The following is a 24,294-nucleotide window of genomic DNA, read 5'->3' on the forward strand; positions in this document are numbered from 1 at the left end:
GCAGACTCAGCCTGCACTGTGGGTACATCATCCTCCGTGACCCCAATACGCTGCTCCTGGGAAGCTATCAGCAGAACCTGGGGAAGGGCGGACGCGGCGATAATGGTAGGTGTTAAGATGTCACACCTGCGGGTTGGCTGGAGGCAGCTAAATGAGCCATGCTGTCCTTTTATATTCCATTTGTGTTTCCCTCTGTATTTTTCTCTCTCTCTCTCCTTTTTTTGCCTATTTGTCAGTATCTTCCTAGTTCCTTCTTTCCTTCCCCTACTCCCTTCCTTCATCTCTCTATCCCTTCCTTCCTTTCCTTCCTTCTCTCCTTGCCTCCTTCCCTCTCTCCAACCCCCAGATGCAGATGTATAGTTTCTTACCACTGACTTTCCAGTGAGAGGGACTGAATCCGAGGCGTTATTTCGGGAGGCAGTTGACCTTCTTAATTTCCTGTTTTCTGAGAAGGCAATTAGTGAAGAGCAGAATGAAGTAACGGGCTGAGCATAGCAAGAACACCATTCAACCAGCTGCCACTGCAAAACTCACACAGGCCTACATATCGCTGTTTATCTAATTAGAACTGTGCGCCTTTGTAATTGCTTGCTTTTCTCAGAAACTAACAGGGGAATGGGAAAACTGACTAAAATACAAAATTAAAGTAATAGGATGTGTCAATAGTAATCACTTCTGTGCATAATGCACAAGTGCACACACTGCATATGCTTTGGCATGTAAACATGTGTACACACTAGGGATGGGACCATATATCGAAATTCAATATATTGCAATACAAAAAAGTGACAATACGTCTCATGGGGCAGAAAATGAATCATGATATAAGCTCCATTTTATTCTGCTGTAGTAATCACAAATGAGATGGCTTGTCCATCACAATTTCACAAGCTCTCCATCCAAATTATATTATTTACACTTTGTAATGACATTTTTAAATTGTTGTTTACATTCTATCAAGCCAGTTCCATCACTAGAAAGATTTGTGACTCAGAAATAAACATAATTCTGCACAGTCATACTTTGTTGTCACTGAACTTTTATTTATTACATCGTATTGTGGTTGCATCGAATCGTGAACCCCATATTGCACATCGAATCGTATTGTGAGATGAGCGTATCGTCCCATCACTAGTACACGCAAAAACACATACAACACTCACACACACAGAAAGGCCTATATTTGCATGCTCTTAGCAGGCACACGTACAATGAAAAATGTTTGAAAACCTTAAACAGCACCTACAGTCTACAAGTAGACATAAATGGGTCAAACAGCATTTGAAAGTTGTGTAGAAATAAACAACATCACCTGGAGCTCTTGCCCTGTGTTGTACTAGCTACCTTAGCTCCCCTCCTGTGCTTCATGCTGGCTCTCTATAGATGAAAGGAGCTGCTGACTCCTTCGGCATGCATTAGCATTCAGACATCCACCTTCCACCTTATCTGCTGTCAAAACAGCCACCTCTAGCTTCCATAGAGGAACACTTTGACCACACATCAATGCCAAGCCTCCTTATCAACGGCCTAAACAAGCTCAGATTTACACAGTGCATGTCAAAACCACAGACAGCGGGAGACGGGGGAGACGGAGAAAAGCGTGGGGAATGTGGGTCTGCAGTTGTGTGTTTGAGAGAGAGACTGGAAGAGAGAGTGAGAGAAGCAGAGATAGAGAGAGAGAGAGAGAGAGAGAGCAAGAGAGAGAGAGCAGTGAGTGTGTCTGACGTTTCTAGCGCTGGTATTTTGCTATATGAGGAGACCGAGGGGAGTAGAATTGAAGGACCCCCCCCCCGTCTTCCTCCGCCTCCTCCTCCTCCTCCACCTTCCACCCGCACATCTCTCCCTACTCTTTTGTTTGGGGCATCTTTGCAGTGACTTGCCTGGGCCGATAAAGCGAGCAGGGGGCTGAAGACTTGTCATACAGTGGCTCAGCGAGCGAGCGAGCGAAACAAAGAAAGAGAGAAGGAGGAGGGAAGGGAGAGGCAGAGACGGAGACGGAGACAGGCAAAAAGTGACGGCAAGACAACTGCGAGGGTCTAAGGGCTCGTCATGACATCTTGTGTCCCTGCAGGGGGCGGTCACAGGGCTGTAACATGTCTGCCACTGGTTTACACTGCATGGTGTAGGGGCAAGGCTGGAGAATTAGTCTGCAAAGTGGCACTGCACTGGGAGGCGATAAGGCCGGGACACTAATCTATGAGGCAGTCACACAGCATTCATATGGGACAGCAATCTCGCTACTGGAGCAAATCCCACAGCGGCTGAAGGCTGTTAGTGACTTTGCTTCGCTTTCAGGAAGAAGTGGCCCGGTTGTTTATTCTCCACTGTGTGATCACTGCATTTTCATCCCGACAACAAAAGGCATTCTTTCAGAAAAACTCAGTGAGAGAATATAACCATTATGTCCCAATTACATTCAGATCACAGTTTTACGCCACAATCATTTTTGTGTCCTTTTTTGTTGCTAAGATTTTGGAATCCTGCTGTGATGTTTTCATGCTGGACAAGTTTAGCTACACACAATTAGGAAAGTGCCTTCATTCCCCCAGTGTGTCAGAGTAACACACCAACATTAACTTACAAACCGCATGATGATTGTTCCAAACAGCCATGACATTCGTACTGGAAGAAATTCAAGACACCAGATGAATTTTCTACAAGCAGAGAAACATCAGCCAATTTCAACTACGGTCCCCTCCTTCCTTCACAGCAGAAAAGTTGGCTGAAGCAACATTTTTGGAGTGGGTTGCCCATGAGCAACCATACAAGTGTTTGCTACTGTATATGTCCTGCCTGTCAGTGCCGCACCAATGTCTCTACAGCTACAGTAGCAATCAGCCTGTCCAAATCAGCCATCTACAGAGCCTGGGAGTGGCCACTGGGAGAGAAAAAAAGTCCACGATTTACTCTAACGTGCGCACGTTTTAGTCCATTCATGCGCATGAGATACAATTCGTTCCCTCGATTTCATTAAAATGTGCAGTTTAGGAAAAAATGCAACTTAAAAGGTACCTTTTAGGTATTGCAGATAGACTAGTAAGGATTTGGTATGTTAATATCCATTGTCTGTTTACACTGAATAGGCATATCCCCCAAATATTGCAACATATTTAGCCACTTAACCTTCAGGCCATGTAAACACAATCAGGTGGCTGCAACACACCCAGGACAGCGCCACATTTAAACATAATCACTAATATGTGCACTGACTAAGCTCTTTATAAGCTTGTGAAGAGCGCATGTATTATATATCGAGAGCACGATATCACTATTTCAAGGGCATGTTTTAGCAATTAGTGTGCACATAAAGAGGAAATCGAGGGAACAAATTGTATCTTGTGCGCACGAATAAACCAAAACGAGAGCTCGAATTGCATATTGTGCGCACGCTACAGTAAATCGTGGCCACGACATAAATTATTTTTCTCCCGATAGCGGTTGCTAGCTGTGTGGACACAGAACAAGGGCGTCCATCTGCTAAGTGAACAAAAGTTTTGTGCCAAACAGAGAGCATCCATGGATTGCTGCTCTCGAACAGGCTGGGCAACAAACACTGAGAGAATACCAGGACTGGCAAGCTGTACAGCGACATGAAACGGGGCAGGGACAGCTGGTGTTATCCTCTGGGGAGCCGTAAAGGTCTTCAGCTTGGGATCAAAATTGAATAAATGTACCATTGCCGGAATCATGAAGACGTACTAGTGCTGTTATCATGCAGGGACCGAAAACAGACAAGCTCACAACCCAAGGAACTCCTGCTCTTCTTCTCTGCCACTATATTAAGTTCTATCTGCCTGCCTGTCTGTCTGTCTGTCTGTCTGTCTGTCTATCTATCTTTCTATCTATCTATCTATCTATCTATCTATCTATGTATCTGTCTGTCTGTCTGTCTGTCTCTCTATCTATGTATCTATCTAAATTCTAAATCTTTTAGCGGATTAGCGGATTATATAAATGAGTTTAGAGTATTTGTAATGCTTGTGTCGAAAAAGAGATAAGATGCTAGTTACGGGCTACATTGTTCTTAAATGCTCAGCAAATAGCTACAGTCAGTTGGAATTCAATTTATTCCTTGCTAGTTGTTATTAATATTACAAAAGGCAGGCATGTATGCATTTTAATAAAAGATTCAATGCAAGCAATATCCATCTAGTTCAAATTAATCTAAATTTGTTTGGAGTGCTTCATGTCAGTTGTGTTGATGCCTGGCTGTCTGACTCTATCACATCAGCAGACTGTTGACAGTGATCAATGGGCAAAGCATGAACTTGCCCTAGCTTATAAACCCTCGCCTATTAAGTGAACACTCTCTCTCTCTCTTCTCTTCATCTCCATCCTCCCTCGCCCTCTCTCTCCATATACGTGTCGTATGAGTAAATATGCCGGCTGTGATTGAGAGTTTAAAGGTCATCTACAGTCCTTGCAGAGAGAGCGAGATAGAGAGAGAGGGGGGGAGGGAAAGAAAAAAGTCTGAGGGGGTAAATGTCATTCACAGTGCTGGCAGAGCCGTCTGCGCATGGCCGGAGGGGAGGTCGCAAGGTCTGATGAAAACAAATCCATCACTTTGCTGCCTGGCTAACAGGCCAGAGAGTTGAAGGGCTGCGGGGCCGCAGGAGGGCTTTAGGTTACGGAGGCAGAGGGAGGGATGGACGGGGATGAAAGGAGGATGTGTGTGTGTGTGTGGAGGGAGGAGGGAGTGAGGGATGCTGAGCAAGGCTGAGTGGGCTGGAGAGGGCAAGAGACTGAGGAGGAGGTTTTGAAATGAGGATGAAGGGGGACGGAGATTATCGCAGCCACACGAGGCCCGTCTGGCTGTGATAATACTTAAAGTCCTTTATAATCCACAGTCTGGGATTGAGAAAAAACTGCCAGAAAACACTCTCAAAAACACTGTTCCAACACACATCACACTTTTTTTGTCATAGTTGTGCTGCAAGAAACAAGCGTTTGCAAGCTTATAATGTCATAGATGAAAGACTATTATACACATTCACACAAAATCTACTTTTGCACATGTTAATGTTACAGTTTGGGATCCTCCTTACCAAGCACTGTATATTTGTGGGTCTTGGACCACTGTCTTCACCTTTTGAAAAATCTTAAAGGCAATTCTCACACTATCAGCACTCTACTAGTTTTAGGTGTTTACGAACTGCCAGTGAAAACTATAATTCAATGTTCTACGTATCTTGTAAGTACATTCATTCCTCAGTTAAAATACAACCCACTTCATCATCTGAATCAGTTTCTTTTAATGGCGTCAGATGTGTTTAGGGGTGTCCTGGTGGTTCTGTGGGACAGACTGCATACCAAGTACTGCATGGACCTTTGGGGCAGCAGCGATGCTTAGGGTGCAATCACTCTTTTACACCGGGTTCTTGGTGGATCTGACCTGGGTTTAGTTTCTTTGTAATGATGCCAAGATGTCAAAATAACCCAGCTCTGACCCACCTCACGACCTAGGAGAAAAGCACGAGAAAAGCCAGACCTGACCTGGTATTTGTTCTGTGTAAAGTAAAGCCGAAGAAATGCCTGTGCAAATGCCATGGTAACCATGCTAACCATCTCACGCCACAACAAGCGCTCCATCACCTGTGAGGAAGGTGTGCGTGGAAGTTGGCCTGTTGGCCTGGAAACTGTGTCAAACAGGTTAATGGAGACTCTGTTTCAGTTCAAGCTGGCAAAACTACAAATATTAACAGTAACATCTTCAATCTACCAGACTTCTAGGTGGCCTAGTTTTGAAATGACATAACACAATAGTCATCCATGAGATAAAGTTTATTGCTGCATGAGATCCAGTGGTTGCTGTGGATCCCCCTCCCGCAGTGTAAAGATGTTCATACTGGGTAAAAGGTGGATAAAGAACAATTGAAAAATGATCACGATTAATTCCATCCTGGCTCTGCTACAGCATTTTTAGCTGTGTCAGCAGTATGGAGACGGCTTAATAGTTAATTTCCCTTGGTCTGAAACAGAGTGGAAAAGTTTACTTTGTTGCACTTGGTTCATTTAGGTTCATACTACCCAATCACAAGCAGTCCAGTGCTTGTAAACAAGAGTCACATGGACTCACAAGTAGCTTGTTTATTGGACAAAGTTTTGGTAATCTGTCATCCTGCGGGAATGACATGAGCATCAGCTGAGACTGTAGTTTGCCCTCAGTTCATTTTGTTATGCTAGGCCTCCCAAGCATGAGTACTGTAACTGCTGGCTGTGAGACGTCAACATCCCTCTACTTATGCCCATAAAACCGTGTGTTTTGGGGTTGTTTGCTGTAGTCGGATCGGATTACATTTTCATTCCTAACAAACCGCACTGCAGTTCACTTAGAAGAGGAATGAGACTCGCATTTGGTGCCAGCCGAGTTTGAACGACCTGCCCAAATGAACCCAACTAGTTCAAATACACCGCTCCAAACATAATTAAAGAGACAGAGGACAGGACCTGGTTTCAAGACCTTGTGTCAGCAAACATCCACACTGCTGAAGTGCTCTTGAGCAAGACACTGAATCCCTACCAGATCCAGAGTGTTGTTCTGGAGGGGGGGGCAAGCAAAAACAGAACTTCATCGCATTATCATTATCACATAACTCTCACTCATTTAATGCATATCACTTCCTTTTACACTTTCTCCCACCTCTGCCGCATATTGTTGGATAAAGGAGAAACGCCATAAAAATAAAAGTCTGTATTTCAACAACAAATGGCTTTGTGTGTTTGGATGCAACGGTTCACGGGTTCCACAGCTTTTACTGGAGGTGTATAAAGGAATATATGATAGACTTGGCATAATATGCTGTATGACAGTTCCATCGAAACACTGATTATGTTTATTACACCTCTGTGCGCTGTAGTTCTGCACCGCCGCATTAAAACCAGTCTTGATGTGAATTAGCATAAGGGCGGCAAGGCCAAATATTACACCGCTTCAGGCAAAGAAACAATGCATATTGGCCCATTAAAAGCAATCTATCCAATATATTCAAACAGGAAACAGCCTACATAATCCGATCTCGCACGTACCCTTACAATACAGTGACCCCCGATAGCAAATGCTTAGTCATTCCAAAACAAAAAAAAAAACAGCTTCATTCCGATATTTGATTGGACAAGAGTGCTGACTCCATCAAGTCCTTAGAAGTTCAGCCAGACAGTGTAATTGCTAATCGTTCAAGCTTGAGACACACCTAACAAGGCGTGCTGGGCCCCTCGCCTTGAGTACACGCCAGTCTCTGTGGCTCTCTGGCGGTAGTGAAAGTGATAGGCTGTCCCCCGAGACTAGAATAATGTACATCTAGCAGCAGCTTCTAATGGGCTAATGGGGTGAGTGTGGAAAGAATGGAGAACAGCTTCCCCTCTTGACTAGAGAGGACAAGGAAAAACTCAGAGAGAGAGAAAGTAAGGGAGAGAAAAGAGGAGAAGAGGAAGAACCAGAGAGAAAGAAATGAAGCGAGAGAGAGAGAGAGAGAGAGACAAAGTGAGACAGAAACAGCGGCGAGAGTGAAAGATTCAGAGAGAGGGTGAGAAAAAAGAACGAAAGAGAGATATATACAGCCACAGAAGAGACAGCGCGGTAATGGTAAGAGAGTGAGCGAGATAAAGACGGCAGGAGAAAGGGGAAGAGCGATAGAGAGAGTGAAAGGAGAATGGTAATGAGAAAGATAGAAAGAGGGTGAGACGGGCGCAGAGAAAGGGAGAAGGTGAAAGAGACTTGAGATAGGGCGCTTGGGGGAGGGAGGAGCTGTGAGAGAGCTAAGAGGTTGAGCAGAGAAGCAATTTAGAGCTCTAATCAGATTGCTATTGAATCTGCAGGAATTAGAGTCTGGCCCCGAAGCCGCCTTGGCTAGCAGCGGCCGCACTCAGCATCCAACACATTGACTACTGCTGGATCTGCCTCAACCAGACAACACCGGCGCTCAGCAGGCCCAGAGTGTGTGTGTGTGTGTGTGTGTGTGTGTGTATGTGTACGTTTGTACAGTTTGTGGTTTGGGTGTGGGATTGGTAGATGTCTGTGTATCTGTTTGTGTGTGTATGTGCTTGCCTGTGTGCCTCTCTCTCTGTGTGTGTGTGTGTGTGTGTGTGTGTGTGTGTGTGTGTGTGTGTGTGTGCGTGAAGTTTGTAGGGTGGGTGTGGGATTGGTAGATTGTCTGTGCATCTATGTTTGTGTGTGCGTGTGTGTGTGTGTGTGTGTGTGTGTGTGTGTAGATGAGAATGCTGCCGGGGAGATTAGGGGATTATATAAATGAGTTTAGAGTATTTGTAATGCTTGTGTCGAAAAAGAGATAAGATGCTAGTTACGGGCTACATTGTTCTTAAATGCTCAGCAAATAGCTACAGTCAGTTGGAATTCAATTTATTCCTTGCTTGATGTCAATATTACAAAAGGGAGCCATGTATGCATTTTAATAAAACATTCAATGGCAAGCAATATCAATGAATGGAAAGCAGAAATTAATGTTTTATGCGTTTTCTAGCTATTTCCAGTAAGCAGACATCTTGCATTATATACAGCTGATATAAGGGATTGATTCATACAAGAAAAGCTGTGAATAAGTAATCAGGGAAGATGCTTTGTGGTGTAAATCTCTGGATTTTCAGAAGTAATTGAGCTGCACTGAGTTAAAGAATTTGAGGATGAATGGAAAACAAATGTAAACTGACTTGATCTGAACTACCCAATGGAGCTAGATTACTAATGGTTTAAAGGTTTTTTGTGTTTCAGTTATCTTTTATATTCTTTTTAGACTCTTATCGGTGTCTGCCAGTGTATTTAGTTGGCTGTGTACTGTGCTGGCTGTGTTTTCCCCTGCCGCACAGCAGCGTCTCGGCTGACGGCCCTGCCCATCATCTCCTATCTGTCTGAACCTCCAGCTCAGGACGGGCCGCGCGGAAACGGGAATTATTTTCGACACAATTCACTGTCAGGGCAAATTTGTGCAGCGGGCTGAACTTGAGCATCGTGGTTTGATAGAGAGGGATAGAGGGTAATGAGGAGAGAGAGAGAGACAGGCAGAAAGGATGATGGGGTTGCGGGACAGGAGTAGATGGGGAGGGAGACAGAAAGGAGTTGCAGCGGAGAGAGGGAGAGGAGGTGATGGAGAGGCGGGAAGCAAAAAAGAAAGAGAAAAATTAACTGAAGTTGGAAAGCAAATGAGACCAGAACTCTTCTCGTTTGCAGTGTCGTTGATCCTTGTTATCAGGATTAGCTTATTTGTCTTGAATCAATGAAGACAGTTGGAATGTCTGTTTGCCTCTCAGTCACACTTCCTCATACAGAATACTGTCTTCTCTCTCTCTCTCACTCTCTCTCTCTCTCTCTCTCTCTCTCTCTCTCTCTCTCTCTCTCTCTCTCTCTGTCTCTCTCTCTTCCACTGTCTCTCTCTCTCTCTCATTCTCTCTCACTTTCCACACTACTGCTGATGGGGTCTCTTGCTTTTATGCTGCAAAGTAAATTTTGTTATATGGGGTGTGTGTGTGTGTGTGTGTGTGTGTGTGTGTGTGTGTGTGTGTGTGTGTGTGTGTGTGTGTGTGTGTGTGACAGTAGGGGAGTGGATGGTGCAGTATAAAAAGGGCGGTGTGCCGTTCCTCAGCATGTGAGTGAATGTGGAAACCGAATTAAGCCCAACTGATGCGATCTACATCCTCTCTCTCTCTCTCCCTCTCTCTCTCTCTCTCTCATTCCATCTCTCTTTCCGTCCATGTGAAACCTGACTACACTTTGATGTGCGAAAGACTCCGAGGAAAAACTTCAGCTCCCACCAAAGGCTTCAAACAGGGGAAGAAACGTTTGAAGAGCCTAGGCAAACTTGCCTAATGGCGTGTGGGCGGCTGGAGGAAAAGGAAAGATACGGCCTATAAAAGTGAAATGATTTTGTGAATTTAGCCTGTAATATAAACGCACTGAAATCCATGGGATGATTTTATTGCTTACCCTGTACTTTTCTTTTTCAGCGTTAAGATTGAGGTTCAAGATGTTAACTTGTGACAGTAAATGCTTTATAATACTATCCAAATGCACGCACACATGCGTGCGCACACACACACACACACACACACACACACACACACACACACACCAACATTAGATTGGAAAAAAGATTACAAAATGACTTAAATTGACACAAATTAGATTTTAATGTATAGTAGGTAGCTCAAGTCTTGGACTGACAAAATGATAGCACCTTTACAGACTGGATCATCTATATCTTAGAGATGTTAACCCATATATGCCCACTCTTTATTTTCATTTCCTTTGTACAGTTGTTCTCTGTGCTTATTCATGCATAAATCTGAAATAATCTTTGAAATCCAGGAAGGAAGGAACAGGAACAGGGTAATACAGCATAGAGATGATAAATTGCCTCCAACAAAGCAATTGAAATCTCATTGCTTACAGAAACAAGCAGTCCGGTCCTTACATTAATGCTGCATGACCACTGCATTTTCAGTCCAGAAAACAACAGAATCCTCCAGGAAAACGCAGTAATTAAAATGACCCAATTACTAAATTAGTCCTAAAATCATGGCCGAGCTCAGCGGGAAGAGCATGGTACTAGCACTGTTCACATAAGCGGCTTGATTGCCCTGGGAGAAACCCACATGAGAAACTTAAAACTTAAAAAGTATTTATTATTAACGGCCATATCTGTATCTACTGTCCACCACAACAATGGATGTTATTCACTCATCCAGTATTATGGGAGCTTCTGTTTGCCTCGTCTCCTTGCTTTCTGCTATGAGTTAGAAATAAATTAACAAGGACGATAGCTGCTCAAGGATCGCACTTGAACTCTGGGTGCATCCTCTTCGCCTCTTCAGTCGGTGGCTCGCTAAAATCTTTTCTCGAGTGGATTGGTGCAGCTTCTAGATCTGTCCCTCTAAGGTACTCATGATCCAGTGGTAAGTTGGAGTTTCATGTTTTGCCAGGTCGCATATGTCGAAGTTCATTACGCCCTCATCCTGCACAGGGAACAAGTTAAGGAGCCTGTCCCTCTGGGGAGTTGATGCACTCTCCTCCGTTCAGTTCAGCTCAGTTCAGTTTGGGTCAGCTTAGTATTTCCTGTCTCATCCTCCTGTCCCCTTTGCCTCCCTGGACGTCCGCTCGGAGGCAACGTAGCAGAGAGCGCTGAACTGTCACTGAGGGATGCTCTACGTAATCTGCATCCCTGTCGATCACAACGGGACTCCGGGGCCCTGGCAACCCAACCTGGCAACCCACCCTGGCAACTCACCCTGGCAACTCAGTCTGGAAACCAACTGTAGATGGAAGAGAACCAGCATCCAGCATCCATCCATAAAAATAACATACAGTACATACAAGGAAAGCCTGAAGGGGCCTACAGTAGATGTTTCTTTCTTCAGTGAAAACTGTCAAAGGAACTGATTTAGGGTCACAGATGGTCCCTGTTGGGTGAAAACCTTGTAACTCCAACACTGGGGATTTTCATGTTTTAACTTCAATTTAAGTTCTCTACAGGATGATACATTTCTACAACCCCTGGGCTGATCAAACCCTTTCAAAACCCACTGGATAAACTCTAAAATGTATGGCAGTCAAGCTGAAAACAAGTTCTAAGTTTTCTAAGTTCCTGAAAAGCTGACATTTTAGAGATACAAGATTTTCACCTGACAGCAGCAATATGAACCACTTGAACCCCTGGAAGCCTAACCTCTCCATCAGCCACTGGCCAAAGTGTGATCCCCCTAGGCATTCACACTTAAACACAGATACTGTAGGTAGGTAGGTAGGTATGTAGGTAGCCATCGGTCCCACTGTCTAGCATTGCTTTGTTGGTGCTGTTCCTCAGCGCACGGCTCATTGGCAAATGTGTTGCCGCCACCAGTTTGTTGACACAGGCAAATTCTCACAAAGCACAGTGAGGGAGAGAAATGCAGTCTCATTCATCTACACCCTAATCTAGCAAACATTTGACTTCAAAAGTTCCTTCTGTGCATTGAGTACAAAGCAAATAAGTTCTAAGAAGTTATATAGGCCGTAAGACCATAATAACATTCCATAGCCTCAGAGATTTCTCGCAGTCTTTCAAGTCACAGTCTCTCATGTTTCATAATTTTGAGTTTGCTGTAAACAGGAGTTGGAAACAAAAAAGCTCCATCTTTGCCTGATTGAAAGTGAGGACGGTCTTGTACTGCAGGAGGTGATCCTGTATGGCTCAGTGGGTAGAGCAAGGCACTAACACTGCTGGGGTTAGTGGTTCATTTACCACTGGTTCTACTCACACTAAAAATGCCTGCACTCCTGGCACTGTGAGGTACTTCAGATTAAAGTCTTCAACAGATGGCATAGGTAAGAATTACAATGATTCATACGTTTTCGATTTCAAAAGAAATTTCCAAGAAAATACAATTGGCTTCATTTATTACCACAGTTTGCTACACAGTGCTATTACCAAACATTGTTAAGTGACTGGCGAGCGGGGAGCTAAGGCTGAGTGATTGACTGAGTTAATAATAATAATAATAATAATGATAACTTAGATTTATATAGCGCCTTTCAAGAGACCCAAGGACGTTTTACACAGTGAGGCAGACAAAACAAATAAAACAAGAACAGAAAATAATACTAGCAATAATTGAGAGAGTTAACTAGAGGCCATAGGCCTTGGTTAACAGGTGGGTTTTCAGGATTTTTTTAAAAGTGTCCAAAGATGGGCCATTGTCTGAGGACCGCAGATTCCGGGACGGGGTATAGGGGTGGAGGAGGTCAGATAGGTACTGGGGGGCGAGGGCATCGAGGGATTTGTGGGTGAGGAGGAGGATTTTGTAGGAGATTCAGGACTTGTCCGGGAGCCAGTGAAGGTGGATGAGGGTGGGGGTGATGTGCTGCCAGGGCTTGGTGCGGGTGAGAACCCTGGCAGTTGAGTTCTGCACATACTGGAGCCTGTCCAGGGCTTTGCTGGGTATTGAGTTCACTCAATAATCATTAATATATACAAGGGGACACCGTGAACAAAGAGGGGTATCCTCAAAGATAAAACAAGTTAACACAATAAAGCTCGAAAGCTGGAGCCAGTTGCATAAAGATAGACCTAGTCTTAGGTCTAAGGAACGGAGGTAGGTAAGGATGGTGTCTCTAGGAAATCCCAGTCGCTCCAACACTTCTTGACTGCTGTAGATCTCTAATGAGTTGTTTCTGTCTCTAAAGACTCACGCTCTTCTCAAGGCTCGTTCCCTAAACCAAAGATTTGCCATCTTGTATGAAATAGCTACAGTATTTAAACTTCCCACTCTGACAGTTAGGCTTACTGGTTGTCATAGCAACAGTCCTTAACCCAAGCCTAGCCAGTGGGGAGGGTGGCTAACTTTCCTACCTCAAAATAAGTCCAGTCTTAATATTTATGCAATACACTTTATGCAATGGTCTTATTTAGACCAGTCTAACCTGAGAATGTAAGACCAGTCTAAAGCTTTTTCTTATGCAACTGGCCCCTGATTTCCATTGTGGTCAGTAAATTTTACATTAATAGCTCATTGTCTAACCACTCTGACAGGACAAAGCCCTATATACTTAATGTTCAATGATCCTTCTTGCTCATAATTAGGCCCGCAAATTAGTTATTTATGATGTGCTTTAATGGGGTGGCTGTAGCCTAAAGGTTAAGACAAGTTGGTTTGTTACGGTCAAGGTGCTGGAGCTGGAGCTGCTCAGTAGCCAGTAGTGGAGAGTGGTTTCTCCCTGGGGAGACTGTGTGAATGTAAAGCAGAGTGTTGCTGAAAAGAGCATGCATGAGGAAAATTAAGATTAATATCCTGGATAAATGAAGGTTGGGTGATTATAAAGGGACAACAGACTCACTCACTCTTCTCTGTGCTAGAGAGAAGATTCACCCTCCAGTCACAAAGGCTATCAGTGGTATTTGGCTTAAAAGAAAATTGAAATTCTCTCTCTCTCTCTCTCTTTCTCTCTCTCTCTCTCTCCTTCATGTTGAGAGCAGTCTCTAATTAATTAATAGCATGCGACTGGAAAATTGCTTCCACCCAGAGTTCTCTATTGTGTGCAATGCCAAGTTTCTGTCGCAATTATATTTTCTGTGGTATTGTCAAAGAAATGATTGAGCATTAGCCGTATAGTTATTATGTTAACTATTTTCTTTTATGTTTCATAATTCATTTTCAGAACTTATGTGTGTTATGCTAAAATTGTGTGTGTGTGTGTGTGTGTGTGTGTGTGTGTGTGTGTGCATTTGTGACTACACTTATGTGCACGTGAGCTTGCGCAGTGCGGGCTCAATTAATTTCCAAAGCAAACACTAATGCATGGAAAGTATTTTAATGGAGCTACATTGAAATCAGCTGAGGGTTCACTTCCTTTGAAATCTGTGTTGTACATAATCGTCCTGACAGGCCCGGAGTCTCACTCTGTCTGCTCTTCTATCACACATCACCACTAACGGGCCTTACTGTCACCATCAGCGCTCATTTCCTCTTTGATGGTCCAAAGGCGATGCTTGGCTATTAGAAGATAAGGCTGCTGGTGTCTGTTAAGAAAAGGTGTTTTGCCTGTATTTGTATGATTTCACTGTATGATTATTGTATGATTATTTATGATTATTGGAATCTCTCTCTCTCTTTCTCTCTCTCTCATCAATCATATAAAGATATGAAGCTAGAAAATGATATATTTACATTTCTGTTGTGTTTACTCTGTGTCTATCTTTTATGAAATCCTATTTGTCTCTACTGATGGTGCATGAAAATGCCTCGGTCCCCATCTCTAAAGCTCAGTTATGGCTTTCTCCAAGACTGGAATATTAACTTGAGTGACAGCTCCTGATAACTGAAAAGATGCGATGTTAGTCATGGTCCAGTTTTTGATGACAGCAAAGTGACTCTGCAGAAGGAGGAAGGCATGCAGGCAGCAGAGGCCTAAAGGTTAGAAAAGCAGGCTTATGCCCGGAAGGTCGCTGGATGTACTCCCTACAAAAATCTGTGTGGGGGTTTTGAATGGGCATGGTGTATAGTACTGAGTAGAGTAGATTAGAGTATGGTAGAGTTTTCATTATTGTTTCATAATGTGGATGCTGTGAAGCCCTTTGAGAATGTAACTCTTATTAAGGACTATACAAATATACTTGACTTGACGACTATAGTATGGTATGGTACAGCATAGTGTAGTATAGTGTAGTGTAGTGTACTACAGTATAGTAGGGTACAGTTGGGGAGGTATGGTACAGTACAATAGAGTATAGTATACTATAGTATAATATACTACAGTCAGTTTTGGTATGGAATAGTATTGTATTGTATTGCATTGTATTGTATTGTATACTAGTATAGTATACTATACTACACTATACTGTTCCCTGCCAAAACTGACTGTAGTATACAATACAATACAATGCAATACAATACAATACTATATAGTATAGTATAGTATAATATAGTATAGTATAGTATAGAATGGTATGGTATGGTATGGTATGGTATGATATGTTATGGTACGGTACAATGTAGTGTAGTATAGGACAGTACAGTATAGTAAAGTACAGCAGTATAGTTATATATTGTATAGTATAAGCATGACATGGTTTAGCATAGGACAAGGGCAAAGAAGCCAACATACTGTATATACAGTACTAGTATAGCTTGAGTCGGTATACTTCGTATACTAGTATACTTTGAGTTCAGTTTCCAAGCTTGTATGTATTTAAGCTGCTGAGAATACAATATAAGTATTGATTAAGGATATTTGATCAGGTCCCATGAGCAGAAAAACTTCAGAGGGTAAAATGGCGTCTCTTTCAGTTCTCCTCCCTGCCAACCAGGGAGCCACTATGGGGGATTGTTTTCTCAACTAACAGCCACTGTTGATGAAGTCTCAAACATGCCATGGTGCCATTTCCTGAAATTAATTAAATCAGCTGACTGAATTAAGCCGTGGACATATTTAATGAAGTAAGTGAGAAAGAAAGAGGAAGAGAAGGAGAGAGAGAGAGAGAGAAGAGAAGACGAGGATTTTAATTGCAGTTAAATTACTGCTGGCTTGCAGCATAAGTGTTTCATGGTTTGTGTCTTGTGTCGCGGTGCTGGTCACGGCTGGTGAGGAGAGGAAAGGAGAGGAAAGGAAAGGAAAGGAAAGGAGAAAAAGAGGAGCAGGGTAGAAAAGAACATGGCGGCCATCAGATGCACACTGCTATGTATTAGTAGCAGTAAACTGTTCTGAGTAGAAACCATTATGCCATACGGTCAAGAGGAAATAAAACAGAACCTTTAGTAAAGACCATGCAAATCGGCCAGTCTGACAAACAGAGAGCATGCAGCTTTGAGGCAGTTTGAGCTGAAACACATTCTCACTTTTTTCCTCTAAATCGTGGTGACAGGGTGGCAGGGTGTTTAGAGAGACTGTCCCTTAATGGAAATGTCACAGGTTTGACACTCACAACAGCCCTGTGTCCTGTCAAAGTATCCTCCAGCAAGACACCCAGCAACACCTAGCTGCTCACTCATTAGAAACCGCTCGGGATAAGACGTCATCTAAATGCATATAATGTCTCAATGGTTATGTGTTTTTACTTTGACTAACAGTACTCTTTTATCCGCATTAAAAGTGATGTATTTAATAATCCGCTTCATCGCTTGGGCATAAACATGTCAAAAAAATGGAATCATATGAATGCAGTCTGCACACTGCAAAAACTGACCAACTTCTTAAGTCACTGTATCTTGTATTATCAAGTTTAGGATTTTTTTTTTGTAAAATCATCTTAACTGCACTGGCAGATAATTACCGGTTTCAACAAATTTTACTTTTGTTAAGGGTAATGTAACATATTTCAGGACATTTACTTGGTAAAAGTGAAATTGTCTTGTTTCTGTTTTCTTCATTGTTTTATGATGATTTCTTGAAAGGAGTCATATTGGCATGTATCAAGTGACAGTTAGCGATACCAGCAGGATTATCTGACACTGCAGTGAGATAATTTGACTAAAAATATCATGAAATAAGCTTTATAGGTCTTGGAACAAGTTAAAATCTCTGGACAACTTGTCATTTTTTGCAGTGTAGCAGTATTTGATTTCTATTTTACGCTTAACAATTTTCTGCTTACATCTGAGTAGTAGGATGTAATATTGCATCACAAGCACAGAACCGTCCAATTCAATATCCAATCTCTCTCTTTCTCCTCCTCAGTCTCTCTCTCTCTTTCTCCTCCTCAGTCTCTCTCTCTCTCTACCTACAGAAAACCCTACAGTCGATGATACAAAACCGCAGCTCAAAATGGGCAAGTCACTGAATTAATTGCAGAATAGGCTTTCCTATTGACAAACAAATTTCATCATATCATATGGCTGGTACTGTCACAGAACATTTGCTGATGCGGATGTGTTTTTATGGCAAAAGCAATATTTAGCCAAACTATTCCATATCAGAATAACTTTATTCACCAAGTACGATAAATGTGCTGTGGTGCAAAGACGTCATATCACATCATTTCATATCAGTCCTAAAATGCAAATAACCTACTCTGTGCATGAAAAGTGAGGGAAATACAGTTTCCCCACCACAAAAGGATTTCATGATGGAGACTAGAAACAGGCTGAAGTTTGGCATATAAATAGCCTGGTTCAAAGTAAGGATGTGGAGGTCAGAGTGGCACACTCGCCCTCAATTCCAAACTTCAGATTCAATTCCAAACTTGGGAGGAATTTTTATACCGTGAGTGACGTTTTCATTTTCAGCAAAAGTTTTTTCTTTTTCAACCATGACCAAAACTCTAACCTTAACCAAAGTTGTTTTAGTGGGTTAACCTTACCCGTTACCTGATTGTTTTAAGTGACAAACACCTCTCCAACTCCAAGTCCTATTGTCCCACAATCTTTTCATAGTGGAGGAACGTAATCTTCACCTAATTCATGTCCACTACACATAATCTGCGTTTCAGAGTTTGTGCTCATTTTACAACATTTTTTGAGACCATGTTGTACATACAACACAGTGTAAACTGACCCACATGGTTCAAGGACAATATGATCTTGTGTACAGTGCAACGGGACAATGCCGGACATGCAACATACTGTACAGTAGTCTATCAGTCAAAACCTAGAGTGAGTCCTTATCTGCATTCAGGCAGCATTGCATAGGCTACAGTAGGGTTATTGGTGAGTGTCTTTATATGAGACTAGTGCACCGTGATTTTGCAGTGGAATGATCCAATTTTCTCATGCAATACACACGCATAAAACAATCCACAGCTTAAAGACAACATTAAAACATCTAAGACAAGATCTATGACAGCCTTCATTGTTACACTGTATATCAAAAGAGCATTGTTGTCAGAGAGAGTGAGAGTAAATTAGCTTGAGATGTAAAATCTGACTTCAAAGTAAAAATTCTCAACATATATAATGAATACTAGCCAGGTATATAGTATATTTCATCACTATCCAGGTAGTTTCAGTGGTTCAAATACATCTACAGCCTCAGTGACAGTTGTTTTATCAACTACCAGTATGAATCCCCACTGTTAACCTCCTGTAGCAGATGTTCCCGTTGGGGCCCAGGGATTTGTTTACATTTGAAAGCGTTGCATATGCGTATCTCAATGCTGCTTAACCACTCACAGCGCTCGGAAATCTCCTTTCTATTCATTTTGATTCTAGGCCCCAAGCCGGGCACCGCAAAATCGGGATGAAACGTCCATATCATATCTGACTGTTTCGCTGTACGCTGTGAAGCTCGCGGTCCCCAGAGCCGCCGAGACACACGTGAACTGGATTCAACAGAGAATTCCACTTGGGATCAGACGTTTCCTAGAGCCATCAGCGTCTGTATCATAATGTACAAAAGACACCCAGTGTGTTTCAGCCAGAACAATCACAACATCTAAGGCCCCCTGCCCTCAGAGAGCCTGTGGAAAGTCATTTTCAGGCAAAACTCAAGGTCATGTCTCTCAGAAAGGCTCTCGACTGAAGAGTCTCAGACTGCTTTAAAATGAACACTGGTGAAAACAAGACACATCATGTGCTATTTTTATCTTTGATGTTGCCTGCTGCTCTTTCTTTGACAGAAGCTCTCTACAGTAGCAGCCAATCATACAAAACCCCCATCATGCACCACCATCCTGCACTTATTCTGCTCCGCCGCAGCCACTGCAGGCTATACTTCATACATTGTTATGAAGTTGAACTGAATAAAAACCAAAGCTCAAACCACTGATTGCCAGATCGTTCCTTTCACCTTCTGACAACTGAAAAGGGAACAAAATTTAAAATTTCTGAAGAATCCTTCCTAAGGGCAGTGAGGTGATGAAGCAGTAATTTACTAACTCTGCCATCTCCTCCTCCTCTCTCTCTCTCTCTCTCTCTCTCTCTCTCTCTCTCTCTCTCTCTCTCTCTCTCTCTCTCTCTCTCTCTCTCTCTCTCTCTCGCTCTACAGACTCCACCACACTCCCAGGAAAACAACTTGGAGCCTCAGATTAGAGGTCACAGTTATAAAGGTTATGTCACTCTGGCTAGCTGGCTATCTCAGGATGCTTCCACATTATGACACACACATATACGCACGCACACACACACACACACACACCCACATACACCCACACACACACAGATTGAGAGAGTCAGGGCTTGCATGATGTTTTAAGGATTACTCTCTCTGAAACAGGTCGATGTGAGGATTTATCGTCCTTGTCTTGGCATGGAAGCATGAGCATAACTAAGATGGGTATATACACAACACACATACACACACACACACACACACATATACATACCGTCTTCCCTTTACATGCATTAACTGCTTGTGTGTGTGTGTGTGCAGCTACAGAATACTGGTTACTCTCTAAATTACTTACTATTCCATGAGTTGGTCTTTAATGTTTTCGTATCTGTATCTGTTTAATCCATCGTCTATATATTACCCATGGTACATAAAACCTGTAGCTTTGACACCAATTACAATATTATCTCTATCTTATATTATAGTGCTGTCCTTCAGGAACAACTCATCCCATCTTCTGTTCGAGTCGACTGTAGGTAACAAAGAAATCTCAATAAAGTCACAGAAGCCAAAAGAGATCAATTGCCTATTATCGTCTAGATACTTAACTTCCTTTCACACCCTCTCAAACCCCAACAGCTGCTCCATCAGTGTCTAATAGACCTTTATATGTTGTGGAAAAGGGATTGGAGAGGGAAATCAGCTGCATGTGGCTTCTAATTTCCCTGCTTTGTTAATAAGAAGTTATAATAGGGAGGCTGGGAAGTGAATCTTCATATTAATAACATATAACGTAGTCCAAATTGTGAGTGTAATCCTTGGGAAAATAACTACATTCAGGTTCTATACTTTTTAAAAAGTACCCTCGGCCGATTGGAGTGTGTCTCTTCTCTCCATCTGTTTCTGTATATCTGTTTTATATGTGTGCATCCATGCGTGTGCTTGCGTGCGTGTGTGTGTGTGCAGTTTCTTCTGCTGGTGTGAGCTGTGGAGTATCGGAGGCTTCAGCGGCCCTGCCAGCCAATAGTTTCCCTGTCAGACTCCTGCCTTATCTGATGATCCATGAGCCTGTGAAGCAGCAGAGAAAGCCGGCCAAGGAGGGGAAATATGACTCGATAATACCAGATCAGATATCTCCCTCTTTCATAACACATGACCTTGCAATTTACGGTGCATATAAGGTTGGGGATGCATGAGGGAGACGTCCAGGAGGGATTAAGATTATATAGGCGAACTTGGACTGGGAGGTGAATGAGTAATGCTCTTCCCTGCTGTTGAGAGGCCGTTGAGAGAGCTTTGTAACCCCTAATTGCTCCGGTGGAGAGGCTTGGTTGCAAACAGTAGAAGCCTGTTTGTACCCAGCAGCCGATGAAACAGGGCAATGCTGAACAAGAGCTCTTCTGTGGGTTAAATAATAAAGGCTAAAAACATACAAGCATGTTCTCATCTAGAATGAATCACCTCCCCACTCAAGACTTGATCATTTGGCCTCTTAAACCAGGGTGAAGGTTTTTGTCAAGCTAAATTTAAGACTTTTCAAGACTGTTTTAAGCCAAATTTACAAGTAACACTTAGAGTAAGACTTCATGCAATATTTAACTGTATTGAAGACATTGTAAGGCCTTGAGTTTATATAATATACTGTAGTATTTCTCAACATCAAGAAACCACCATTTTTGAGACCTCTGAAACTGAAACTAAAACTTAAAAAGCTATATTTAACTGTATTCAAGACCTTTTAAGGCCTTGAATTGATATAATTCAAGATATTTTAATACTTTTTGAGGACCTCCAGACCCTGTTAAACGCTCAAAAGTTGCCATTGTGCTGCTTTGGCGTGTGGCTTAACATGAGATTTGAGACGCTGCACATCTAGATTTCCAAAAGCCATGTGGCAACACTCCAAAACCCCAAGCACCTCTTGCTAAACAACAACATCCCATCATACACTCGAGCATACCCGGCGCTATGGGTGGGCCTTAGGGGGCCGGGCCCGCCTACAGAGCTTCTGTGCCCCCCCAGAGAGTTTGCATAATACATTATATAGCTCTCTCTGGAGTTTATGATGGCACATCCCTTATGTCAGGGGAAAATGGAGGAGTGCAGAAACTACTTGAGTATAAACCTGGCAGTGATATACCATACATGCACTGCTTTAATCACCAACTTCATTTAGTTATTATTCATGCCATGTCAGTTGAGTTGAGGAAGTTTTCCATATCTGCAATTTACTCTACAAATTCTTTAGAAAACCCACAATATCAATTCACTACAAAGGCCAAACTTTAAAACGCCTGTTGGATCAGCGGTGGACAGGTCATTTGGCGACAGTAAAGATCATCATTGACAATTATGATGATATTTCAACTGTACGTGCGCATCGAAGCCGTGGGTCTCCTTCGCGCAATTACGCAGCTGAGCTTCAAGTTCATAGCTCACCTGATCCAGAGGATTTTATCTCTGTTACAGCCCCTAAATCGCATGCTACAAGCCAAGAATATGGACTTGTATACTGCTGTAACGCTCGTTAAGAGTGCGTCGGAATGCATTGGGCAACTTTGCAATGAGACAGAATTGTACCAGCGGCCAATAACGATGCCACAACGACAACTGGGCCAAGTAAGAGAAAGCGTGTTGTAAACCAGAATCTACGGGACTATGTAGTGGAGAAAAGACTTGGACCCAGAGGCCCACAGAGAGACATGGATATAGTTAAAGTAAAACCTCTACTGGAGCTACTGGAGTATATTGTGGGCCGCCAGTTCCTTGTCAATAAAGTGAGTGAAAGTGAACTTCCTATATGATTGGGCAATATTGTTAATCGTAGGCTATTGAAATCACAGTGGAATTGTTGTAGCAAAAGTAGTTTGTCTTATAGAAAATGTGATTTAAAAAATTAGTCAAATTTTTTTTTGATGATAATTAGGCCACCCCACGAAAATGAAATGCCCGTCCACTGATTTGGTTCTACCGAATCAGTGGATTGGTTGCACTCGAGTGCCGTTGCTAGGTGACAGCGCTGTAAAGTTACTGGCCAAGTGGCTGACAGACAATCCGGTGGTCACTTGTATCGCGGGTTGACAGCGGGTCCAGTGGACGACTCAACTGTGCACTTACAACTGAAGAGTCCACTTCAAAACACAAAGCACAATATGGCCATTTTTGAAAAACAACCATGACCTGAAATTTATCATTCAGTCTTTTCTAAAATATTAAAGGATCCAATCTGAAAAAACAGCCTTTCGTCAAGCAAAGACTTATTCTCTAAAAACTTCCAGAGTCCACTTTAATTTTGTGCTATCAATCATTTTCTATAGTTCAAGTGTCATTTTTCACAAATGGGTCACAGATGGGTCTCATTTTGGAACAAAACTCAATTTCAACTTCAATTCCACATATGGTCACAAAAAACGGGCAAATCAAGTTGTGAAGTGGTTAAGTGGGCAGTTGGAGCCCAACCTGTTGAAACTGGACCTTTCTATCCAATAGGTTCAGTTCACTTTACTGATGATGTTGGAGTGAGTGATGGTGTGAAGGATACAGAAGTCTAATGCTGGCAACACTGAAGTACGGTTGAATCCCTGTATGTCTGCCTTCTTAAATTGTTCTAGACTGTAAATTATTTTAGAAAATTGCTCTCTGAAAATGAAATAAACGTACATGAAATGGACTGAACTTTCTTAAACTTTGAATGGTTTGATAAGAGTAGGGTTTCGTTCCACAATGCTAAATATACATTCCTGAAATATACATTCCTGAAGCTCATTACTCAATATTTTAAAAATACAACTGTATAAAACACCTGAAATCTCATTAATTTCTAAGCACAGGTCTTATGAAAGCTAATAGCTTTAATATTAATCCCTAGTAAATTTTATATTCATGCCAGCAAGGATTTGGTAGCGGTATGTGTCACTGTTCATGAATCTGTTTTACACATCAAGGATTGCATGTTATAAAGTGTGTAATTATCTTAAAATAGTGCGGGACTCAACGGCCATGAACCCTCCTAATGTCGACATGCGTCAGAGAAATGAATCAACGCCACACCAGCGAATCAGAAACAAGTATTCACCCAAGCCACGGTATAAAAAGAAAAACATTATATATGAGGAACTGGCTCTTTAATATGCCAGCCATATGACATATCTCCATAGATGTGAAACAAAATGATAACCGCCTGCCAGTCTGTCAGTTTCAAAACGACTTCCAGCTAAATTCCAAAACAAAGTCATCATATCTCCGCCGCAGAGGCTTCCAGCTCCTCGCCTCCCCAAAATGAATTTGCACCGAGTCGCATTCATCACGCTGTAACCAAGTTGGTCGCAGGAAGTCCACCGCTCAGCGTGAATGCACAAAGTCATCACTTCAGTCGGCTGGTAGCCGCATATATGAGAGGCATCCATTCACATTAGCACCCCACCCACTCACACCACATCACTCACACTCTCTCCGGGCCACTCCATACTGATAATGGATTCCTGTCTTACCGTAAGCATTAGGATGTGTGTGTGCGTGTGTGTGTGTGTGTGTGTGTGTGCCTAGTAAACCAGCGTGTGCCCCACCCAGACCTGGCCTGCCCTATCTGGATATTTGGATTGCACTCTAATGTGTTTTGATTTCAAGAACTGGAGGCCACCATGACAGGTACTGTACTCATGCAGTGTCTGACACGCGCACAAACACACAGACACACACACACACACACACACACACACACACACACACACACAGAAACGTGAGCTAGAGATATTGTGAATAGAAACAGACAGATCTGAAACAGACACATTCTCCAGCCAGTCATTCAGTGTATGCTACAGACAGACGCACAC

At 42.6% G+C, this 24,294-nt stretch overlaps 1 protein-coding gene across 2 annotated transcripts in view; it reads right to left on the reverse strand.

Moving 5' to 3' along the window:
- The window catches only part of kctd16b (potassium channel tetramerization domain containing 16b), an 87,870-nt gene that overhangs the window by 44,409 nt on the left and 19,167 nt on the right, over positions 1-24,294 (reverse strand). The window contains exon 3 of one of the 2 annotated variants that reach the window (XM_071542410.1): positions 17,052-17,067. The exons of the other annotated variant lie outside the window; for it this stretch is intronic. Within the exon in view, the coding sequence (XP_071398511.1) occupies positions 17,052-17,067 (16 nt within the window). The remainder of the gene's footprint in view (positions 1-17,051; positions 17,068-24,294) is intronic. 2 annotated transcript variants of the gene reach the window in all.

The sequence above is a fragment of the Centroberyx affinis genome, unplaced genomic scaffold, assembly GCF_046629955.1.
Source record: "Centroberyx affinis isolate AG114_WGS23_722 - 3 ecotype Tasmania unplaced genomic scaffold, CSIRO-AGI_Caff_v1 ptg004098l_1, whole genome shotgun sequence".
Classification (NCBI taxonomy): domain Eukaryota; kingdom Metazoa; phylum Chordata; class Actinopteri; order Beryciformes; family Berycidae; genus Centroberyx; species Centroberyx affinis.